The sequence below is a fragment of the Mustela lutreola genome, chromosome 4 (genome assembly GCF_030435805.1).
Source record: "Mustela lutreola isolate mMusLut2 chromosome 4, mMusLut2.pri, whole genome shotgun sequence".
NCBI lineage: Eukaryota > Metazoa > Chordata > Mammalia > Carnivora > Mustelidae > Mustela > Mustela lutreola.
Window position 1 is genome coordinate 25,892,848 of NC_081293.1, and position 20,843 is coordinate 25,913,690.

General features: G+C 45.8%; 1 protein-coding gene across 2 annotated transcripts in view; it reads right to left on the reverse strand.

The window, feature by feature from the left end:
- The window catches only part of WBP1L (WW domain binding protein 1 like), a 62,003-nt gene that overhangs the window by 13,130 nt on the left and 28,030 nt on the right, over positions 1-20,843 (reverse strand). For both annotated transcript variants that reach the window (XM_059169054.1, XM_059169055.1), the window contains exon 2: positions 3,175-3,277. In XM_059169054.1, coding sequence (XP_059025037.1) covers positions 3,175-3,277 — 103 coding nt within the window. The remainder of the gene's footprint in view (positions 1-3,174; positions 3,278-20,843) is intronic.

Below are 20,843 nucleotides of genomic sequence, written 5' to 3' on the forward strand. Positions count from 1 at the left end.
CATGATCTCAGGGTCCTAGGATCAAGCCCGACATCAGGCTCTCTGCTCAGCAGGGAGCCTGCTTTCCACTCTCGCTCTCTGCCTGCCTCTCTGCCTACTTGTGATTTCTCTCTCTCTGTCAAATAAATAAATAAAATCTTTTTTAAAAATTTTTAAAAATTAAAAACATGTATGGGATAACAGTAATGATGATGACCAGCTCTGATAGCCTCAGTGATAAAGCAGGACCTTTGCTTCCCATCTGACGCAGGCCCGGGAATGACTACTGCATTGGTTATGCTAAAAAGACATGGAGAAAGGGAGTCTGGGTAAGTGGTGCGTGTGCATGTGCATGCGCATGCCCGTGTGAGAAAGTCTTCAGTCTACAGAAGACTCAGCACCATAGAGGTGAGCAGGCTGGTGGAAATGTCTTTTTTGCTTTTATCCCCCGAGGCCATCTCTGTAGGCAACTGTGGTTAAAGAGGTACTCTGACAGAAACTCTGCCAAGGATTTCCTGGCAGAGACTTTATTTTCTTCCAAAGGAAAGAAACAGAAAGAGTAACGCAAAGCCCATTATTTTCACATGTCAGGCAAAGTTTAGAGACAATTTGAGGGAAATGGGTTCAAAGTGACCAAAATTCAGTTCTGATAAGAACTGAAGGGGCTGGGGCGCCTGGGTGGCTCAGTGGGTTAAAGCCTCTGCCTTCTGCTCAGGTCATGATCCCAGGGTCCTGGGATCGAGCCCCTCATTGGGCTCTCTGCTCAGTGGGGAGCCTGCTTTCCCCTCTCTCTCTGCCTGCCTCTCTGCCTACTTGTGATCTCTGTCTGTCAAATAAATAAATAAAATCTTCAAAAAAAAAGAAACGAAGGGGCTTATCCCAACACTCATCTTCCCTCCTATCTGGCAGAGGTCAAGACCCTGAGGCAGGAGGAAAACCAAAGAATTCCAGAGTGGGGCAGAACACTCGCTGGGCATCTCCTGACCAAGAACCCATTTCTGGGCACCAGTGAGGACAGTTTTGCTTTGACAATGTCCGTCCCTCCAGAACTTGGAAAGCATGGTCCACCTCACAGAATGGCGAGTCTTTCCTCCTCATCCAGACTCTGTTCTCTGGCCTCCTCCTTTCCCTGAGTGATCACAACCAGAGAGAGAATTAGCCACCCAACAGCTCCTCCTCTGGCTTTCTTTAAGCCCTTGGGTGAAGTGCCTGGTTCTCAGGCCGCCTCCCTGCCATCTAGGTCTTCAAGGCCCCGCTGCCCGGCCCTGCTGCCCCGCCCCGCCCCTGCCCCGGCGACGGTGACCCAATTCTGGTGGCTACTGAGCCTCTGCCAAAAGCCCAGGAGGCTCTGTCAATCTGAGACGAGGCCATCCGCGACACCATGTTTTTGCAACTGATGCCGCCTGGGCTGGGCCCCAGAAAAACCAACCGCAGCTCTGTGGCTTTCGGGCAGCCCAGCTTCGACTTTTGTTTTAACAAGGGGTGGGAGGGAGAATTAGAGCCCTGCAGTTATCTGCATCTAAAAACATTTAAACACAGTCTGTTCACCTGCTTGGCACTTTGTGTCCTCTAGGAAGGCCCTCCACCTGACCGCTTCTAAAACAGCAACAATCCTGGGTTGCTTACATTCACGGAGGACTGGTATAGACACCCCAAGCCCTGTCTTCTCCTTGCAAAGGGACTGTACACTTGACTGCCCCTGGATTCCTTGGAAAGGCAGACGAGCCAGTCCTCAGTCCTCGAAAGGGAAGGATAAGGAGGAGGAGAAGTCCTTTTTGGAGGAACCATTCCCACTGGCTATAAGATACATTTACATGCAGAGGGACAGACTGCCCAGCCAAGAGTCTAATTTCCTTTCCATAGCAAACAATAGCCCTTCCAGCTGCCTACTGAGCACATCACCAGTGTGCAGGGAGTGGGGAGATCAGAGAGAAAAGGCGAGAAAGGACAAGGGCGACGGGGCCAGGAAAGACACACTTCGACGAACCAGCTCAGTTTGTTTCCGAATGGAGGGAGTGATGAGGGCTTAGAACTATCTAGGGAAAGAGGCTACCATTTCTCCTCTCTACAGACAGGTGTGAGAACCAGCGTGCTGCTGGTCACCTGGGGACTCTCTGACCTAAGGATTCTCCTGTCCTCCCATTCCTTGTCCAGCATTCTGTGGGATCTCATCCAAGCTTCGAGAAGATTAGAATACAAAGCAAGTTAGTGAACTCCTTGAACCTGGCTGGCTCCCTGAAGACTATGCTGATGTCACCACCCTTGTGCAAGTCTGAAGGTGCATGTTCATGGCCTCAACCAAACCAGTGGTGAGATGAGGACTGTTTCCACACAGCAGTTAGCTGAGAGTAACAGGGGGAGATACACCAGGAAAGCAAACCTCCAGACATGTCAGCTTGAGCACTGGGGAAGAAACAGAGGGGGCTAAACCTCTATAGTCTCCCTCGCTCCAGGAGGGCTCCGTGAGCAGGGACTTAGGGGAAGGTGATCCCTCTGACAGGGACCAGAAACAGAGGCAGCGCCTTGATGCTCTGTAGGAAATTCTGGAAGCCCTTAATGTTCTTACAAGAAAATGGCATTTCAGCTATTTACAAAGACTAGTCTAGCATTCACAGTGGCTTGGCTGCTGTGATCTCTCTTTGCAAAGATGGCAAAGCCTGGGTGTCTGGCCTGGCCCAGGGAAGGATGGGAGTTGTCACTGCTCAGCACACACTGGAGGGGGCATCAGAGGGAAGCCCAGGCAGGAGCTTTCTCAGCAGACAGGGTAACTACAGCCTCTTCAGAAGACTCAGACCATATTCGTTAGCAGACCCCCCCCTTTTTTTTAAAGATTTTATTTATTTATTTGACAGACAGAGATCATAAGTAGGCAGAGAGGCAGGCAGAGAGAGACAGAAGAGGAGGAAGCAGGCTCCCTGCTGAGGAGAGAGACTGATGCGGGGTTCCATCCCAGAACCCTGCGATCATGACCAGAGCCGAAGGCAGAGGCCACCCAGGCACCCCCATATTCTTCAGTCTTTAGCCCATGAGCACTCCTTCTCTACAGAGCAGCTGCTTCCAGACCCAGCAACAGATTTGACTCACAACGTGTCCCGGAGAGGAGAAAAGGTGCCCAGCCCACTGCTTCCCAATGAGCAGAGCCAGTAACCGGTAGGACCCTGGGGTGCCGAGACCCCCGGGGGGGCAAGGACTTACACCAGAGTTCATAGTAGTAGTTGCAGCACTGAGACTGTCCACAGCAGTGTCCTGTGTCACAAATGTAGCTCTGATTGTTGGTACCCACACAGGTTTCCTTATCCTTAAAAAAAAAATAAAAATAAAAAATTAGCATATGAAACTACGGCTTTTATTATGTTTTTTAAAGATTTTCTTTATTTATTTGAGAGAGAAAGAGTGAGAGAGAGCATGAGAGGGGAGAAGGTCAGAGGGAGAAGCAGACTCCCCATGGAGCTGGGAGCCCGACCCGGGTCTTGATCCCAGGACTCAAGGATCATGACCTAGGCCAAAGGCAGTCGCTTAACCAACTGAGCCACCCGGGCGCCCGAAACTATAGCTTTTAAACGCCACTTTTCCTCTCATCCCTTTCTTGCTGGTTATCTGCCCACCCTTCACCAAGACGGTCCAAACCAATGTTCATTCCGTGAAGGGAAAAAAAAAAAAAAAAAATTTGAACCCAAAACAACAGCAGATTGAAGAAAACAACAAAGGTTCATGAAAGGGGGAAGAGGATTCCGCACACAAAGACGACTGGTAAGAGCAAAGTTTTCCTCAGACAGGAAACAGATGCCTCACTTTCTTTACGGCCAAGCAGAAACACTCCATGCCCCGGTGTTCCACTCAGCCGGTAAAAAGATGCTGGTTCCCGTGTAATTAGCAGTACGCTTTAAATAAAACCAGCTTTTCTGTGAAAGTTCCTGGAACAATTAACGCAGTACATATTCTAGGATTAGCATTGAGTCAGTCTTCCTGTCCTTCAAAACACACACTGGTCAAGGTGAATTACAGTGTGATTCCAAAGAGGGCCAAGATAACTTGCCAGCCAAATTCTTCACTCTTAAGAAAAGGGGCGAACTGCCCAGCTGACCTCATCTGATCTCAATTTGCTAGATAATTTTTTGCTTATCAAATGATCTTGACTGAACCTAGGATTCACACTGTGCCTTGTCAGGGACAGTTCCAGAACGGGCACTGCTGAGTAACCGCCCCCACAGTCCGCTAAATTCTATTCACACCCCTGGGGGGGATGAGGGTGGGGGGTGAAGACGTCTTTCGACATTTCACATTTAAGAAATGAGATAGCCCACCGGCCAACCTGAACTTCAGCCCCAGGTGTACTGTGGACCCCACCATGTTCGCTGAGACCTCTAAGTCAAGAGCTCCATCTGGCTTTCAATGTTTATTCTAAGCCAAAAACACTAATCCATTTACTGGACGTGCTGTCTTTGTGCCAAGCACTGTGTTGGGGTATGTGGGATAAAAAGATGAATAAGTCATTGTCCGCACCCTCAAGAAGCCTGGGGCTAAGAAACGGGGGTGAGGGGGGAGCAAAAACAAAAAGACCCTGCTCAGCAGAGAAACTAAAACCACAGCATTGTATTTGCTGCTACTCAGGCTGACCCTGCCCACAGCGTACATCCGGGCGGACGCCTGCCAGTGGAAACTTAAGTCACACGGTCAGTTCCTCCTCTCTGGGCCTTGCTTTACACTCCACTGTCTACTTGGCCAAGGGTATAAACAAGGCACTCCAGCAACCAGCTACAGGGCTAAGGCTGGGCAGAGACCGTTCAGGTGCCTGACGTCACAGAGAGAGGACAAGGTAGAGGGCACAGCTAAAGACCAGAACCTGGGCTCAGTGCCCGTCTCCGCCACACAGGCTCAGGTGTTTCCTGGTCTTTAAGGGCCTTATGGCCTTGTGGAAAGGGATTTGGGAAGAAGGAAACACGGTAAAGGTGTCTGAAAGCTCTGACAGTGAGGGTTTCACAACACTACCAACAGAGTTCCCCCCATCTCTGCCTTCCCACGTCCACTGTAAGCACGAAGGAGGTGCCGGGCAGTAGGGGGAGGGCTTGCGGGAGAGGGGAGGCCTGCCCCATCGGAGGTCTCCTCTGAGGCCTGGTGCACGTGGAGAAAGCAGATCTGGGCTCAATTCTTTTGCTAGAACACACCCTCCCTGACTTCAGAGCAAAACACTGCTTTCATAAGGACATCAAAAAGTTTCTCCCAAGTTTACCAGGCCCCGAAATGCCATTCTTTTGGCACTGACTCTCAAGAGCACAGTTCAAAGTGTCCACATAGTTTCTAAAAGGGGCTGTGCTGCCTACACTCCAACACATGAAAGAATCCAGTGACACTTCTGCCTCGGGGAAATTCGCCAGATGAGGTCCAGGCTCTGAACACAGGGCAGCCAACTGGTCCTAAGTGAAGCGTGGAATGGAACGCGTTTGAAATCTAAACAAGTGGTATCCTCATGACCCTACTGGTGTCAGCTTTTCTCTCAACTTTTCCATCCCCTGGCACAGAAGTCTGGTCTACACAGGATCCCGCTCTTTTTCCCATCTCTGCCTCCACTTCCCTAGGGAGAGCTGAACTCCAGAAGCATTATTTAATCCAGTGTTCCTCAAACGCTTGTACCCAGTAAATCTCGACCCCTGTTCTTCTTCCCCTGCCCCTCGACAGAGTACGCAGACTGCCTGGTGATGGAAACTGTTGTTCTCTGTCACAGGAGGAAGGAAAGCAGGTGGGCGGTTAAGGAAGACAAAAAGTAGACTCATGCACCTTTAGCAAGGAAGGAATGTTGGAGCAGGAGGGTAAGTGAGATGTGAGTCCCAAGGTAAGTTCCTCCAGAAATCTGCCTGTAGGAAAGGAAAATCCCGGAGCCTAGGGTTTGGCCCTGGATCTCTTGGGTTTGGTCTTCACTACAGAGAACTAGGACCTGGACACAAGGGCCCTAGGAGGAGTTAAAGATGCTTTACCATGTCTCCTTCAACCCTAAGTCTTTATTAGCCTACCCACCTCCCAACCCCTTCCACAGCAGCCTTGGGTCAACATAAGGGCTCCTGAAATCTGTCTCCTCTCACTCAAAGAGACAGCAAAGAAAAGCGGTGTGCAAATGCTGCCTGGTGCTCTTCCAGCCTTCTCTGGAGGGAAGGAGCTAATCCCGGATCACCCAGAAGACTCTCAAAGACCTCCAAGACCAATGTGAGGAAGACACAGGTTAAGAGTCAGGTTGAGAGTCCGGGTCTAAAGCACAGGTCTCACACTGGGCTAATTGAATTAACTGTGTGAACTTGGGTCAGTTACTTAACTTCTATGAGCTCTTAATATCAATGTTATACTGTGAACCATTATTGCTGGGCATGAAAGACCATCTAAACAGCCCTTTGCATTCACTTAGAACTATTTCGGAAGAGTCAAGTTCACTGACAATGTGGGTTGCTCCAGACACATGAAGAACAGAAAAAGCAACTGGAGAGAATGGAATGGATAAAGTTCAAATATGAAATATTCTCAGCACCTTTTAGGAAGGTGATTATTCTCTGCCTTGCCTCCAAGCATCTTCAAGCACTTTACACACATTACGTTGTTCAGCCCAAGTCTTGAAGAGGGGGCAGTAAATATCCCTCCCACACCCTCTCCAGAAAGTGAACCAAGAAATGAATTGCACTCTCCCTATGGGCAGGAGCTCTGTCTCCTCACCTATCTCCCCCACTCCCAATACAAGCACGGGGCTTGGTGCATAATGGTTTGCTAACAAAACATTGGCTATTCAAGCTGGGGGTGAATAATGCAGCTTATGTGGACTGAGCACCTGTTATGCCAGGCATTGTTCTAAATGCCTTACATCTATTCCTTAATCTTAACTTGAAAGCAAGTTATGAAGTGGGCAGTCTCAGGGAATAGAGGCCAAGAGAGGCTGAGTAACTTGCCTAAGATCACACAGCTAGGGAGTGTTTCGAGCTCTTTCACTTGGCCCCAGAGCCTGGGCTTTTACTAGTAAGCTTTAGCTGCCTTGGTTGAAGTTACACTCCTTCAGCTTCTTTTTATACTTCAGTTGCAGTAAATTCCCTGAAAACCCCAAACCAAACAAAATCAACATTTGTCTTTGAAGGAAAAGATAAGGACCCTGCCCTTGTGGAGCTCTTTGACTTTTTGGGAAGAGTAGCCTTCATCTCCTACTTGGCAGAGAGGACGGGCAACGTGCTCAGGGCGCCTTCCTTTTTTGCTCGAAAGGTGGTTTATTCATATACTAATTTTTTGAAAAGCAGAATGCTGTTTAATCCCAGTGTGGAATGTGGCCACAACGGTCATGATTTCTGTCCTCATGGAGCTTGCAGTCTAGTGAAAGACTGATAAAGCAATCACGCAGATAAAACTACAACTAGAAAGAGAAAAACACATGGTTTGGTAAGAGTTTACAAGAGATTAAGACCCAGGAGTTAGTCATGAAGTTGGTCCAGACAGCTTCTGTGACAAAGGTAACCTTGAATGGAGATCACCAACATGGCTGGAAAATTAGTAACCAGGGAAGAGGGATGGGGAGAACATTCTAGGTAAAGGAGAAGGTACAAGCAGAGACGTTTAACTAAAAGGACATTGCAGAAGAAGTAGGTAGGAAAGTTAGGTAAGTGGGGACCCGTCTGTGCAGGGAGGTGATGAGATCAGATCTGCATTTTAAGGACAGCTCCTTCCCAGCAATGTTTTCATTTGCATAAAACTGCACAGCCAAAAAATTGTTAGAAATGTAGAACTTGTCATAAAGAAACCGTGTGAAACACGTGCTCTCATGCTGAGGTCTCTCATCTCAGGAACGATGGTGGCAATGACCATCAGCTGCCTCGTTTGTTATAGCTATGCGTCTTCAGCCCAGATTTCCCAGCGACTGGCTCTGAAATACAGGGCACACATGGTCCTCAAACAAAAAGCACAGGCACAAAGGAGAACCAAGCAAGACCAACACTGAACTAGAAAGAACATTTTTACAACGGAAAAGGATGAAGAGTATACCTTTTGCACATATGTAAAAAATCATCTCATCTCTTGTGGCAGCATCCACTGTGGGACCAACAGCACTTTCCTCAATAGTTTCCATCTCTTAGAGTTGCTGTTCTCAGCTAAGTCACTGTAAAGGTCAATTAATCAGTATAAGAACTTTCCAAGCACCAGCATAAAGAGAGACACTGGGCAGTAACAGTTCCCCAAGGATGGTTTTAATTTGCCAATTTATGGGGTTGGAAAACCCTGCTAGTAACTGGCAACAGCATCTTCATGTCCTTAGGAAAGCACCGAAGTTTTAAAGTCTGAAACTAAAAAATAGGAAAACTGAAATTGTTCACAGGTGTTAAAGCACAGGACACTATCTTGGCTACAGGGTATGAATGAGTTGGGAGAACTACTTTTGGCTTTCCCTACAGGGAGAAGGAACAGTTTCTTTCGTTAAGATTTTATTTCTTCATTTGAGAGAAAGAGAGTGAGAGAGAAAGAGCACGATTTGGGGGAGTGGCAGAGGAAGAAGCAGACTCCCCACTGAGCAGAGAGCCTGATGTGGAGCCCAGATCCCAGGACCGTGGGATCATGACCTGAGCCAAAGGCAGATACTTAACCAACTGAGCCACTGGTGTCCCGAGAAGCAACAATTTCTAATCAAAATGTCCAATTCCACAAATTAAAGAACAAATATGTATTGATATCCCTCCCCACATGCCAGGCACTGTGCTAGATGCTATAGCTGCAGCAATGAGCAAGGGATTCTGGGAGAAGAAATCCTGCTTCCATGGCAGGAGAGCTAGGTTGGTAACTTTAAAAATTCTTCTTTGTCAAAACTCCTATAAATAGTGGCTTTATAACAATATCCTTTTAATTACACAGCTGAGCTAGCAAGAAAGTAAGGAAAAGCCCAAGGGCTCATAAATGTTGGGGGGAACTAGAAAGTAAAGTGGTAAATGAGGTCAGGCTTTTTCAGTTGCCCTGGAAAAGGTGGCTGTTTATTGCTCTTGGGCCCACCTGAAAACAAGGAAATTGGAAACTGGAAATGACATATACAATTGGAAATGATATATTCAATGACAACCCTCAAAAAGACAAAGAAGGCTAGGAAAAAATTAGCCTGTTGGCACATGGTGACAATAAGAAACCTCTAAACTGAGAGAAAAAAAACCATCTGCTTTAATAGTCCACAACCATAGGTCTTTCCATAAGCTAATTTGAGATCTGAATTGTATTACTACTTGGTCTAAAAATCCTCAAGGCAAAAACTGAACACAAAAAGTGGTTTCAGGCTTGCAATGACCCTGTGATATCTGGCAAAAGAAATACAAAACTCTGAGGAGACCTACCCTCAATCAGGGTACTGATTCCCATAAATAAAGCTCTGTTGAAGATGAGCTCACAACAGAAAATACAAAAACTTATGCAGAAATAAGTCATAGTGAACAAGACTTGGGAAATTCAATGAAAGCAGGTTAAGACTCTTGGAAAAAAACTTAATAAAACAATCAGATAAGCTATAATATATAAATGTGTATCAAATTATTGAAACCAAAAAGAAAGAATACAAAATATGAGACATGAACATACTGAAGAAAACAGCGACTGAGCAGATTGGGGGAAAAATGTATAGAAAAATCATTATTGAAATTTAGAAACTTGAAAGATTGGTTACACAGAGATCAGACCAAGTTAAAGAGAGAACTGGTGAATTGGGACACAGATCTGAGAAAATTACTCAGCAAAGGGCTTACACCAATTAAAAGACATAGAAAGGGAAAATGAGAATAAGAAGAAGAATATAGAGGAGATGTGATATTTAAAGAGACAGCTGAAAATTTCCCAGAGCTGATTAAAGATGTGGAATTTTCAGACAATAATAATAAACTCATACAGGAGCACACTGTTTGAAACTACAGAACAACACCAAATGATCCTAAACATGTTCAAGTGGGGAAGACTGAAAATTAACATTAAAATAGTAATAATCTCTATGAAAATATAAAACAGGATAATAGGATGAAAGGTTTTAATTTTTTTTTAAGATTTATTTATTTGACAGAGATCACAAGTAGGCAGAGAAGCAGGCAGAGAGAGAGAGAGAGAGAGAGAGAGGGAAGCAGGCTCCCTGCTGAGCAGGGAACCCGATGTGGGGCTCGATCCCAGGATCCTGGGATCATGACCTGAGCTGAAGGCAGAGGCTTTAACCCACTGAGCCACCCAGGCGCCCAAGGACGAGAGATTTTAGATGGAGCAGTCAGGAAAGGCCTCCCTTGGGAAGGGGAAGGTGACATGAGTGGAGCTCTGAGTGATGAGAAGGGGCCAGATTAAGGAGACTGTAGGGCGTCTGGGTGGCTCAGTGGGTTAAGTTTACAGTTAAAACATAGTAACTTACAAATTCATTGTTGGCTCTAATGTTGCTGGATATATGAATAATACCAAAATATTTTTGCAACTCTAAGATTACGTTTCAACTTGGGACTCCCCCCCTCTCTTTTTTTATCTCCTTGCTTTGTGACTGATACTACAAATAAGTAACAAGAGCAACTCTCCTTCCAGTCTTGAACCAGGAATGGCTTTCCAGAAAGTAGACCAAATTCTAGCACTATATATCTACTGAACCAGAGTGCTATCTGATTTTGTAATACTCTATAACCAAAGGGCTTCGTAAACCAGATAAATCTGAAATGGCTAAATGAGAAAAGATAGCAAGCAACCTTAACTTAGAATCAGCTACTTTCTATCCTATCTTAGAATCTTCCAATTCTGAAAATGCAGCACTTTCAGTCCCAGGTTCTTAAAAAAATAAAAAATAAAAAATTGTAGGGACACCTGGGTGGCTCAAGTGGGTTAAAGCCTCTGCCTTCGGCTCAGGTCATGGTCTCAGGGTCCTGATGCGAGAGCCCCAAATCCTAACACTAACTAACCCATTGGGCTCTCTGCTCAGCAGGGAGCCTGCTTCCCTTTCTCTCTCTGCCTGCCTCTCTGCCTACTTGTGATCTCTATCAAATAAATAAATAAAATCTTTTTTAAAAATCTGTAGGTGATCATAAAAAACATTCTTTAAGTTTTTGTGGATTTACACCTGCATTTTTACAATAAGATAGTTAATATCAGTTTTTCCCTAATACTAATGATTTTAAGCTGTTTGAAGGACTGAGGGAAATAAGTAGATTCGTTCAAGGGCACACATTTTGAATTGGATGTAAAAAGATTACAGAGAGTTGGGGGGTGAAGGAAACTAAATTCAGATAGAGAGAAACGATCCAGCAGGAGTCCTAAACTATTGTTTCCTACAGGTTCATCTCCCTTTTTCTTTATGATAGGGAGTGTCGCATACTACTTTTGTATCCTTCACAATATAAACTATACATGACAATTACTCCTTTAATCTTTCTTACCTAAAAGAGCTCTGTTTCATCCTTTCTGATAAAGGGCAAGTCATTGCTAAATTAACCAAGACTCTGCTTTCTATGCACTGGGATATTAGGAATGAATTTTCATGCTGTTTGGTTGAGTTCAGTAATTTTCCTAGAGGACAGTCAGGCAGGCAGTTTCCCCTAAACAAGCCAATAAATCTAATCTGATAAGATTCAGCCTCATCCCTCACATATGATAGCATGTTTTACCCCTAGGAGCTCTAGCCTCCAGTTCCCTGGGCTAGAGAATACCCAGTCTCCGTCCCTGTAGGGGTGAAGTACCTCGAAGGGTAAAGCCAAAGACTGAAGCCAGTAACACTGGAGAAAAGTCTAAAACCAATGCAGGCAGCTGCAGCTTCAGGATGTGTGTACTGTGGAAGGGGAGTCCCGAGGACCCCTGCTGTAGCAGCGGCAAGGGTCCATTGACTTCTGCCTATGAGGGTCTCATGGAACAATTCTGTCTGGGGACTCTCAAAGATTGGTATACCCCACGGGGTGAGGAAGGGCAACAGTGAATCAGAATCAATCATGGCATCCCACAAACAGTGAATTTGCCCCAAGGAAGCAATGAACACACTTTGATAATAAACACAACAAAATAGAGACATGTTTCCGGAAGTATGGTCTATGGGCCCAAAAATCACCCGGTGTATTTAAGAATGTAGGTTAAGAACTTCCATGGCGGGGACGCCTGGGTGCCTCAGTTGGTTAAGCAACTGCCTTCAGCTCAGGTCATGAGATCAGCTCCTGCATCGGGCTCCCTGCTCCGCAGGGAGTCTGCTTCTCCCTCTGACCCTCCCACTTCTTATGCTCTCTCTCTTTCTCTCTCACAAATAAATAAAATCTTAAAAAAAAAAAAAAAAAAAAAAAAAGAACTTCCACAGGTTCGGCTTACATATATTGAAGTTTGAGAACCACCGCCCTAGATTTATAAAAACGTACAATATACATAGTGCCTCCCTCTAAAAGTGGAATGCTCTAATATTCTTTTTCTAGAATCCCAAACATATCCCAAAAGTTACCCCTAAAAGTAGCCACTTAGAATCAAGGCCTATACAATGAGTCAAATGCTTTCTGCTTCACTTCATTAAAAAGTACATGTAATAGATCATAAACATACATTTAAAAAAAAAAAAAAAGACAGGGGGCGCCTGGGTGGCTCAGTGGGTTAAAGCCTCTGCCTTCGGCTCAGGTCATGATCCCAGGGTCCTGGGATCGAGCCCCGCATTGGGCTCTCTGCTCAGCAGGAAGCCTGCTTCCCTTCCTCTCTCTCTGCCTGCCTATCTGCCTACTTGTGATCTCTGTCTGTCGATTAAATAAATAAAATCTTAAAAAAAACAAGTCAGGTACACTTGTACCCACACTAGTACTGCTGCATTGCAAACTGGATCCTCATTAAACAGCCCCCAAACAGAGCAGCCAAAAAAAAAAAAAAAAAAATTAAAATCCATTTCCTGTGTTACCCTTAGGAACCTGAATAACAAACTCAGAAAAGGCCACTTGACCCTGGTAGGAAAATCCCAGAGCACAGATCGGAAGTTGCAACATATTCCATGGTTTTATTAAAGGCTACTCGTTGATGTCTTTGCACATGCAGACCTGTGAGGTCTTGCTGGCTACAGCAGGTCTGGACAATGGGTAAATGTGCCATTCTTTAACCCCTGGACACTTAGAAGGAAAAGCAGTCCTGCCTCTAGGTATCCCCAGCAATCCCTCATCACTGGCCTCTTCTCCCCCAGAATAAATGCACTGAGAAGTACGGCATCTTCAGCAAGGGCCAGTGCAGAGAGCTAAGGGGCAAGATATCACCACTCAACAGAGCAGGTGACACTCAGGCAGAGAAGGAGGGAGGGCGATTCAACCGACTATCATGTGGTTATAGTTGGTCCCATGAGGGCAGGTTCTTTCCTTCCTAATTGTATCACCATGTCTCCTGCCTGAAAGCAGGGATTGCCAACTGGTGGCCCTCAGACCACAATGGGCCCACTAATGAGTTCTATGCCCACATGGTAACTTTGTTTTTCAATTTTTTTTTAAGATTTTATTTATTTATTTGAGAGAGAGACAGTGAGAGAGAGCATGAGAGAGGAGAAGGTCAGAGGGAGAAGCAGACTCCCCACAGAGCAGGGAGCCCGATGCGGGACTCGATCCCAGGACTCTGGGATCATGACCTGAGCTGAAGGCAGTCGCCCAACCAACTGAGCCACCCAGATGCCCTGTTCTTCAATTTTTTTAAATGATTTATTTATTTATTCATTAAAGAAAGAGCAAGAGACAGGGAGGGAGGGGGCAGAGGGAAAGGGAGAGAGAGAATCCCAAGCAGACTCCCCACCAACTGCGGAGCCCAACATGGGGCTCAATACCAGACTCTGAGATCATGACCTGAGCCAAAATCAAGAGTCAGACACTTAACTGACTGAGCCACCCAGGCACCTTTGTTTTTCAATTTTTTAAAAAATGGAATCAACGGGGGCACCTGGGTGGTGTGGTCAGTTAAGTGACCAACTCTTGGTTTTAGCTCAGGTCCTGATCTCAGGACTGTGAGATGGAATCCTGCTCAGGCTCTGTGCTCAGTGCAGAGTCTGCTTAACTCTCTCTCTCTCTCCCTCTGCCCCGCCCATTCACTTATACCCTCTCTATCTGTCTCTCTCTAAAACAAATAAACCTTTAAAAATAAAAATGGAATTAATGGTCATTTTTTTTTAAACCAGCAAAACCAGGTTTATTCAAGCAGAGTGGAAAATTATAACTCAAGACAAGCAAGCTACAGCAGAGCCCCTGGCAAGCCCCTAGCTGTCAACATTTTCAAACAAAAAGGAATCATACAGAAATCAGATTTCCAGCTTCTCTTGCAAATTCCAGGCCCACATTCCCTTAGCAGCATATCAGGCTGGCTCACAGATGTACACAGGCTCTGGCCTCACCTCACGCACCACCCACCCCCACCAACAATCCCTGCTGTCCACGAAGTCCATCTGCTTCACTCAAGCTGTCACGGCCTGGCTCCTGTGGGCATCTGATTAGCTCCTCCTGCTCTCAAGTTCAGTAACAGACATCCATGCCCTCACCTTGAGGTTAAGGCGAGCTGCAGAGACCCAAACATCAACAGCAGACGTGCACCTTCCGTACTGGGGCTCAAGCAACACACTGCACAAGACATGTAAACAGAGACCGGACAAAGAGGAGGGCCCCTCTTCGCTGCACGAGAGAAACAGCTCTGGACAATCCGGAAAACAAACCTCTTGCCACAACACTCAACAGGCTGCAGAAAACCCAGTTCTTCCCAGGATCTGTGTTTACCAAGCACTTGGCTGGGCATTTTCCCTTATGTTAAGTTTTTCCCACAGAAACCAAGGAAAGCAAGGCCCAGAGTGGCCAGACAGCTAGAACAAGTTGTCTAGACCTAAAGCCCAAATCGCACTGGAAAGTACTAAATGCTTAGGGGTTATCCTAAACTTTCATGCTAGATGCTGAGGGGCACAAAAATGACAGAGAAGATATGGACTTGGCCTTTGAGGAACCCTGTAACAACCAAATTGCTAGGCTAAAAAAAAAAAAAAAAAAAAAAAAAAAAAAAAAAGTTGATGTTTCAGCTCTTGTTGCTGAAAATCTTCCTGAAATATTCAGGTTTATTGTGTGCCTTAATTAAGTACCATCTCATTAACAGGATTCATTCTTTTTTTAATGACTTATAACGTGGCAAAGCCTCAGGATCATAGTTTGGAGCACTGATGATAGGCACACGACACTCACTATTAAAGTAATATACATAAAACACACATTTATATAGGACTCTCAAGGTTTTCAAGCTTCTTTAATGGGCAGCCTCTCATTTGAACCTGCCAGCCAGCACCTGCAAGAGGTCAGAAGGGCTAGGACCCTCGTCTTACAGATAAGGAACTGCCATGTAGTCCAAGGCTAAGAATGACAGACTCCGGACGGTGGACGCCCTGGCCTTCTGACTTTGGGGTCAGTATTCTTTCTAGGACTGGGTTCTAGCTCATCAAAGTCTTTGCTAAATCTTAAAAATGGCTCTTGCTCAAATAAAATACTCACTTCTCTGCCTGGAAAGAAGTATGGCCTTCATAGATATCTGAAATATGGAAGGTACCTGTAGACTTATCACTGATATGCTTTAAAAGAGACTCACCATAGTTTCATTTGACAGAGAAGAGAACATGTGGGATCACAGAGATCATCCTTGCTTTAAGCAAAATTCTAAATTTAACCCCATTTTTTTTCTCAGAAGTTCCAGCCCACTGCAGCAGGCTTTGGTTGGGAGCAAAAGAAATAATAACAGGACTTGTCCTGCCTGCTGTCTGTCTGGAGAACCGTTCCAGAGATTTACTGCCAGTAAAAAGTTCGACACTGTTCAAGGAAACTATTTACTTCTACCTGGGACAAAGTGTCACAATAAAAATGGTCTCCCTGGGCATGTGATGTAATGGGCACCGGGTGTTATACAAGACTGATGAATCACGAACTCCACCTCTGAAGCTAGTAATACACTATATGTTAATTTACTGAATTTAAGTAAATTTTAAAAATAAAATGTATTTTGTAAACAACAACAACAAACTCCGATATCTATACTACAGAAACTTATTAGCACGGCATTAAGCAAAAATATAGTAGAAAAATGGAGTTACATATCAAAGATAATGCTCTTAATATTATGAGTAGTCTTTTCCATCTGTCTTGCATCAGGATACACACACTTTATTGTCCATACCCTGCCTATAAAGTTAGAAAACATTACTAAGCTTATCACAAATTGATTGAATACTGCTAAATACTAGGGGTGCCTGGGTGGCTTAGTCAGTAAGCCCCTGTCTTTGGCTCAGATTGTCATCCCAGGGTCCTAGAATTGAGCCCCAAGCCAGGGTCCCTGGTCAGGGAGGAGTCTGCTTCTCCCTCTCCCTCTGCCCCTACCTCCCTGCTCGTACTCTTTTGCTCTAATAAATAGATACAGATAAATATAAAATAAAGGTCTCCCCAGTAACAGATACAAGATTAAAAAAAAAAAAAAAAATCTTCAGAATCCAGAGGCTATGTCTCCAAAGGACTCTGAGTAACTTAAAGAACTTTCTGAACTCTAAGACATGACATTTAGAGATGAAAGGAGGGGCGCCTGGGTGGCTCAGTCAGTTAAGCATCTGATTTTGGCTCAGGTCATGATCTCAGGGTCCCAGATCAGGTTCTGCATTCAGCAGGGAGTTCGCTTCTCCCTCTCTCTCTGCCCCTCTACCACCACCCTCGCCCCCATTCATGTTTGCTTGCTCTCTCTTTCTCTCATGCTGTCTCTCAAATAAATGAATAAAATCTTTAAAAAATATAAGGACTATGGGGCAGCTGGGTAGCTCAGTGGGTTAGAGCCTCTGTGTTCGTTCGGCTCAGGTCATGATCTCAGAGTCCTGGGATGGAGCCCTGCATCCAGCTCTCTGCTCAGCGCGGAGCCTGCTTCCTCCCTCTCTCTCTGCCTGCCTCTCTGCCTACTTGTGATCTCTGTCTGTCAAATAAACAAATAAAATCTTTAAAAAATATATATATATATATAGGGGCGCCTGGGTGGCTCAGTGTGTTAAATCCTCTGCCTTTGGCTCAGGTCATGGGGATAGAGCCCCACATCAGGCTCTCTGCTCAGCAGGGAGCCTGCTTCCTCCTCTCTCTCTGCCTGCCTCTCTGTCTACTTGTGATCTCTGTCTGTCAAATAAATAAACAAAATCTTAAAAAAAAAAAGATTAAAAAAAAATATATATATATATATAGAGAGAGAGAGATTAAAGGAGACACCTGATGACTTAGAAAAAGGGGAATTTACTACTTTATCAGAGATAGAGTACAACAGACCCAAGTCCCAGCAGTAGAGTAGGCACTTGGCTTAAAATATGGCCTGTTACTGAAATAATTGTAGCCTATTCTTTAAACTATATAAAGTTATTTAGGCACTACTGAGATCCCATCCTTCTGAAAGCGGGTATCCAGATTACTACTATGCAGAGTAAAGGATAAATTACCAGTTCCAGAAGGGCTGGATCTTAGCTACTGGCCATAAAAAATTAACTCCATATCTGCCCTTGACAAGACATAGTACTTGCTAATTAGGGGAAACCATGATGTTAAGATTCTAAATCTTTGGGTAGGTACTTAATACGTATTGCTTGGAAAGCAGCAGGAAGAAGTACACCTATTTTCCCTATATTCAAACATCTCAGTCCACTCTCCCTGAGACCTGTGACTTCTGTGACTGCTCCCTAAGCGGACTGGACACACCACGCATCAGTAAGACCAGCCATGAGTTTCTCTGCCTCAGCTCTACTGGGGGCCAGATAATTCTTTGTGTAGGATGTTCAGCACCATCCCGGGTCTCTACCCATTAGTGCTTGTAGCAACACCCCACCTCCCAGATTATGACAATCAACAACCTCCAAATACTGCCAAATGTCCCCCAGGTCAAGGGGCAAAATTGCCTGTAGTTTAGAACCACTGTTCCAGCCAAACCGCACTACATGATTTAGTGCAGAGTCGTGTTCTATCTGGTCTTGCTGCCTGATTGCCTCATGGGCCCTCCAATCATTCTGTGAATTCCCCAGGAGCAGAATGACGTCCATCTCCCAAGTGCACCTGCCCCAGCAAAGGATCAGACATGCAAAAATCTTCAGGAAAGTGCTGACCTGCTGACTGACCGTCGAAGAACCGGAGGGGCTAGTTCTGCCCCACGCTCCCCTGTGCTTCTCAGCTACAATAGAACAAGCAGTGGCCTGAGGGAAGCCTCCAAGAGTAAGACTGAGGCTGTGGTGATGTGATTTTGCATGACCACTGAGAGACCTGCCCATTGACCCAGCAATCAGAGCCGGGCCCATAAATCCAGGAGACGGAGAAGTGATAGCACGTTCTATTTTTGCTGGCAGCTTGCCCTGGCCTATCCTGGGCCTTCCCACCACCCGCCAGAGCCACACCCAGAGGAGTGGGAGGTCACAGGTATTCACACCACTGTGTACATAACCCAGGATTTCCAAATCTCTGATGGAAACCACAGGATCAGATGGGCAGTATGCAAAACCAAGAATGACTACATGTCACAGGTCAGTGAAAGACCTTGAGAATGTGTGTGTTGAGCAAGAGAACCAAACAATAAAAATTTCCTGGCCTCCTTGATGCAATGCCCAAGGGAACTGATGTCTGATGTGCAACACGGACCCAGCAAGCTCCACGGCACTTTCAGGAAAAGAAGTCACTGTGCTCTACTTCAGCCATCCTCTGGGCATGGCTCCGTATTCCCTGAAATGCATACAGCTTTCAGCTTTCCCCTGCTGCCCTTCCTCTCTGAGTAAAAGAACAAGACAGCTCAAGCAAGTCACCTCCCAGGACCGAATCACCATTTCCAGCAACCAGCAGGGGATGCCCCAAAGGTCCAGAATTCAAGTTGAGTTGAGCCCAGCCCAGAGAAGCAACGGCTAGAGGCTACAGAGGCGTGCAGAAATGCCTAAAGCAAGTCGATGTGAGGAGCCCCTTTCAACCCACTAATTCTACAAATGAGCAAGAGTCAAGAAGTGCAAGGGGATGAGAACTAAGAAACTAGTATCTCAGGGCGCCTGGGTGGTTCAGTTGTTGGGCATCTGTCTTCAGCTCAGGTCACGATCCCTGCGTCCTGGGATTGAGCTCCACATCCATGCTCAGTGGGGAGCCTGCTTCTCCTTCCTCAGCTCCCCCCTGCTGGTATTTCCTCTCTCACCATCCCTCTCTGTTATAAATAAATTAAATCTTTTAAAAAAGAAGAAGGAAGGAAGGAAGAAATGAACAAACGAACAAACTAGTATCTGGTTGTTGGGAACTGGGACAGAAAAAGAAATTTTCCAGCAGTTTTTTAAAGTAGCCCCAAATTCTTGTTCCCTGGACTAAAATCTACCTTTTCAAGGAAAAGGGGCGGGAAGGGGTGGATCCAACTCGTGGGTTATCACTGGAGGAAGTGAATGTTTTCTTTGGCTCCATCCTGGATAAAAGTTTCAAAATCAGCAGATACAGTCTTCTTTTCCACTAAGTTACTGTCCAGTCCACTGGTTTCTCTTTGCTTTGATAACAGAAATGTGATGAAAAACAACCCACAATCCTCTACGAAAGTAGCTTCTTGCCACAGAGATGGTTGGGGGCTTACAAATCCATCTGAGGGGCGCCTGGGTGGCTCAGCCGGTCAAGCATCCGACTCCTGATTTGGGCTCGGGTCATGATCTCAGGGTTGCGGGTTCAAGCCCCGAGTCAGCCTCTGCCCTGAGTCCAAATCCTGCTTGAGATTCTCTCTCCTTCTGCCTCATGCTCTGTCTCTCTTGCTCTATAGTAAACAAATAATAAATAAAATCTTAAAAAAAAAAATCCATCTGGAAGAGCCAAGGTAAGAATCACCCCTTCCTACCTTTAGGTGACAGCAGTGAACTGAGAGGTTCTATGAAGCTGTCACTTACAAGACTTTTACACATTAGTGCCAATGAAGATTTTGGCTTTGACCTTGGATAGTACAAACAACATGTGTTACCTGGTGTTTGCTGCGTTATATACAGACAGTTCCCTTCCAAGCAGGGTCTTGCTTAATTTGTCCCTAACCTTGTAGAGAAAGGCTAAGCACACACAAGGGATAGGTTATGTCGATCAGGACTCAATAGTTGGTCATTAGCAGAGTGCAGGGCACACGGGGGGATGGTCTGGCAGATGTGGGTGCAGGTACTACACCAGAGGATACAAGAGGAGAACAGAAGTGTCTCAGCTCTGGCCTCCCATGCCCCCGCAGCCACATCTTAGCCGTGTGATCCTAAAGAGAAAAGCCTCCTGAGTTTTGGTTTCCTCAAGACAGAAAGGAGCTAAGACCTCCTCCCTCGTGGTGGCTGTCACGACAAAATACCAAGTAACAAACAAACAAAATTATCACGTAATGTTGACCAACATTCAGCAGGTTAGGGGTTAAATCAGAAGTTGGTAAATTCCCTCCTCCCTCTCCCTAGTGATGGCTCCCATCCTGCCCCTTTTGGACGGCAATTTCAGTGTTGTCCTTGTGAGACCCTAAGACCTCCTATCAGGCCCAGGGAGTGGCCAGGGTTCAACATTCTGGCTGCCCTGTTAACATTCAGCATCAGGCCAAGCAAGGGCCTGTAGTACCAGCACCCGCTGTCTCGACTACAAACAGCCCCTGGGGCCAGAGGCCTCTGTCTGTGACATATTCCAACACGGGCAGGAGCACCCCAGTTTTGCTGGAGACTATTCATTTCCAGTATCATGGATCATCTCACTTGGGTGAGGACGATTTGGGGGACAGTGGGTCCCTCCCACAGAGAAAGACAATATTCTGAGGTTCAAGATACAAATTATTGTCTTGATGGCTCTACAGCCTAGACTCCATGGGCCAGCAGCTGCCATCAACTGGTCCTTCCACTTACCTGCGGTGCCACCACTGGGACTGCTGGACTGTGGACA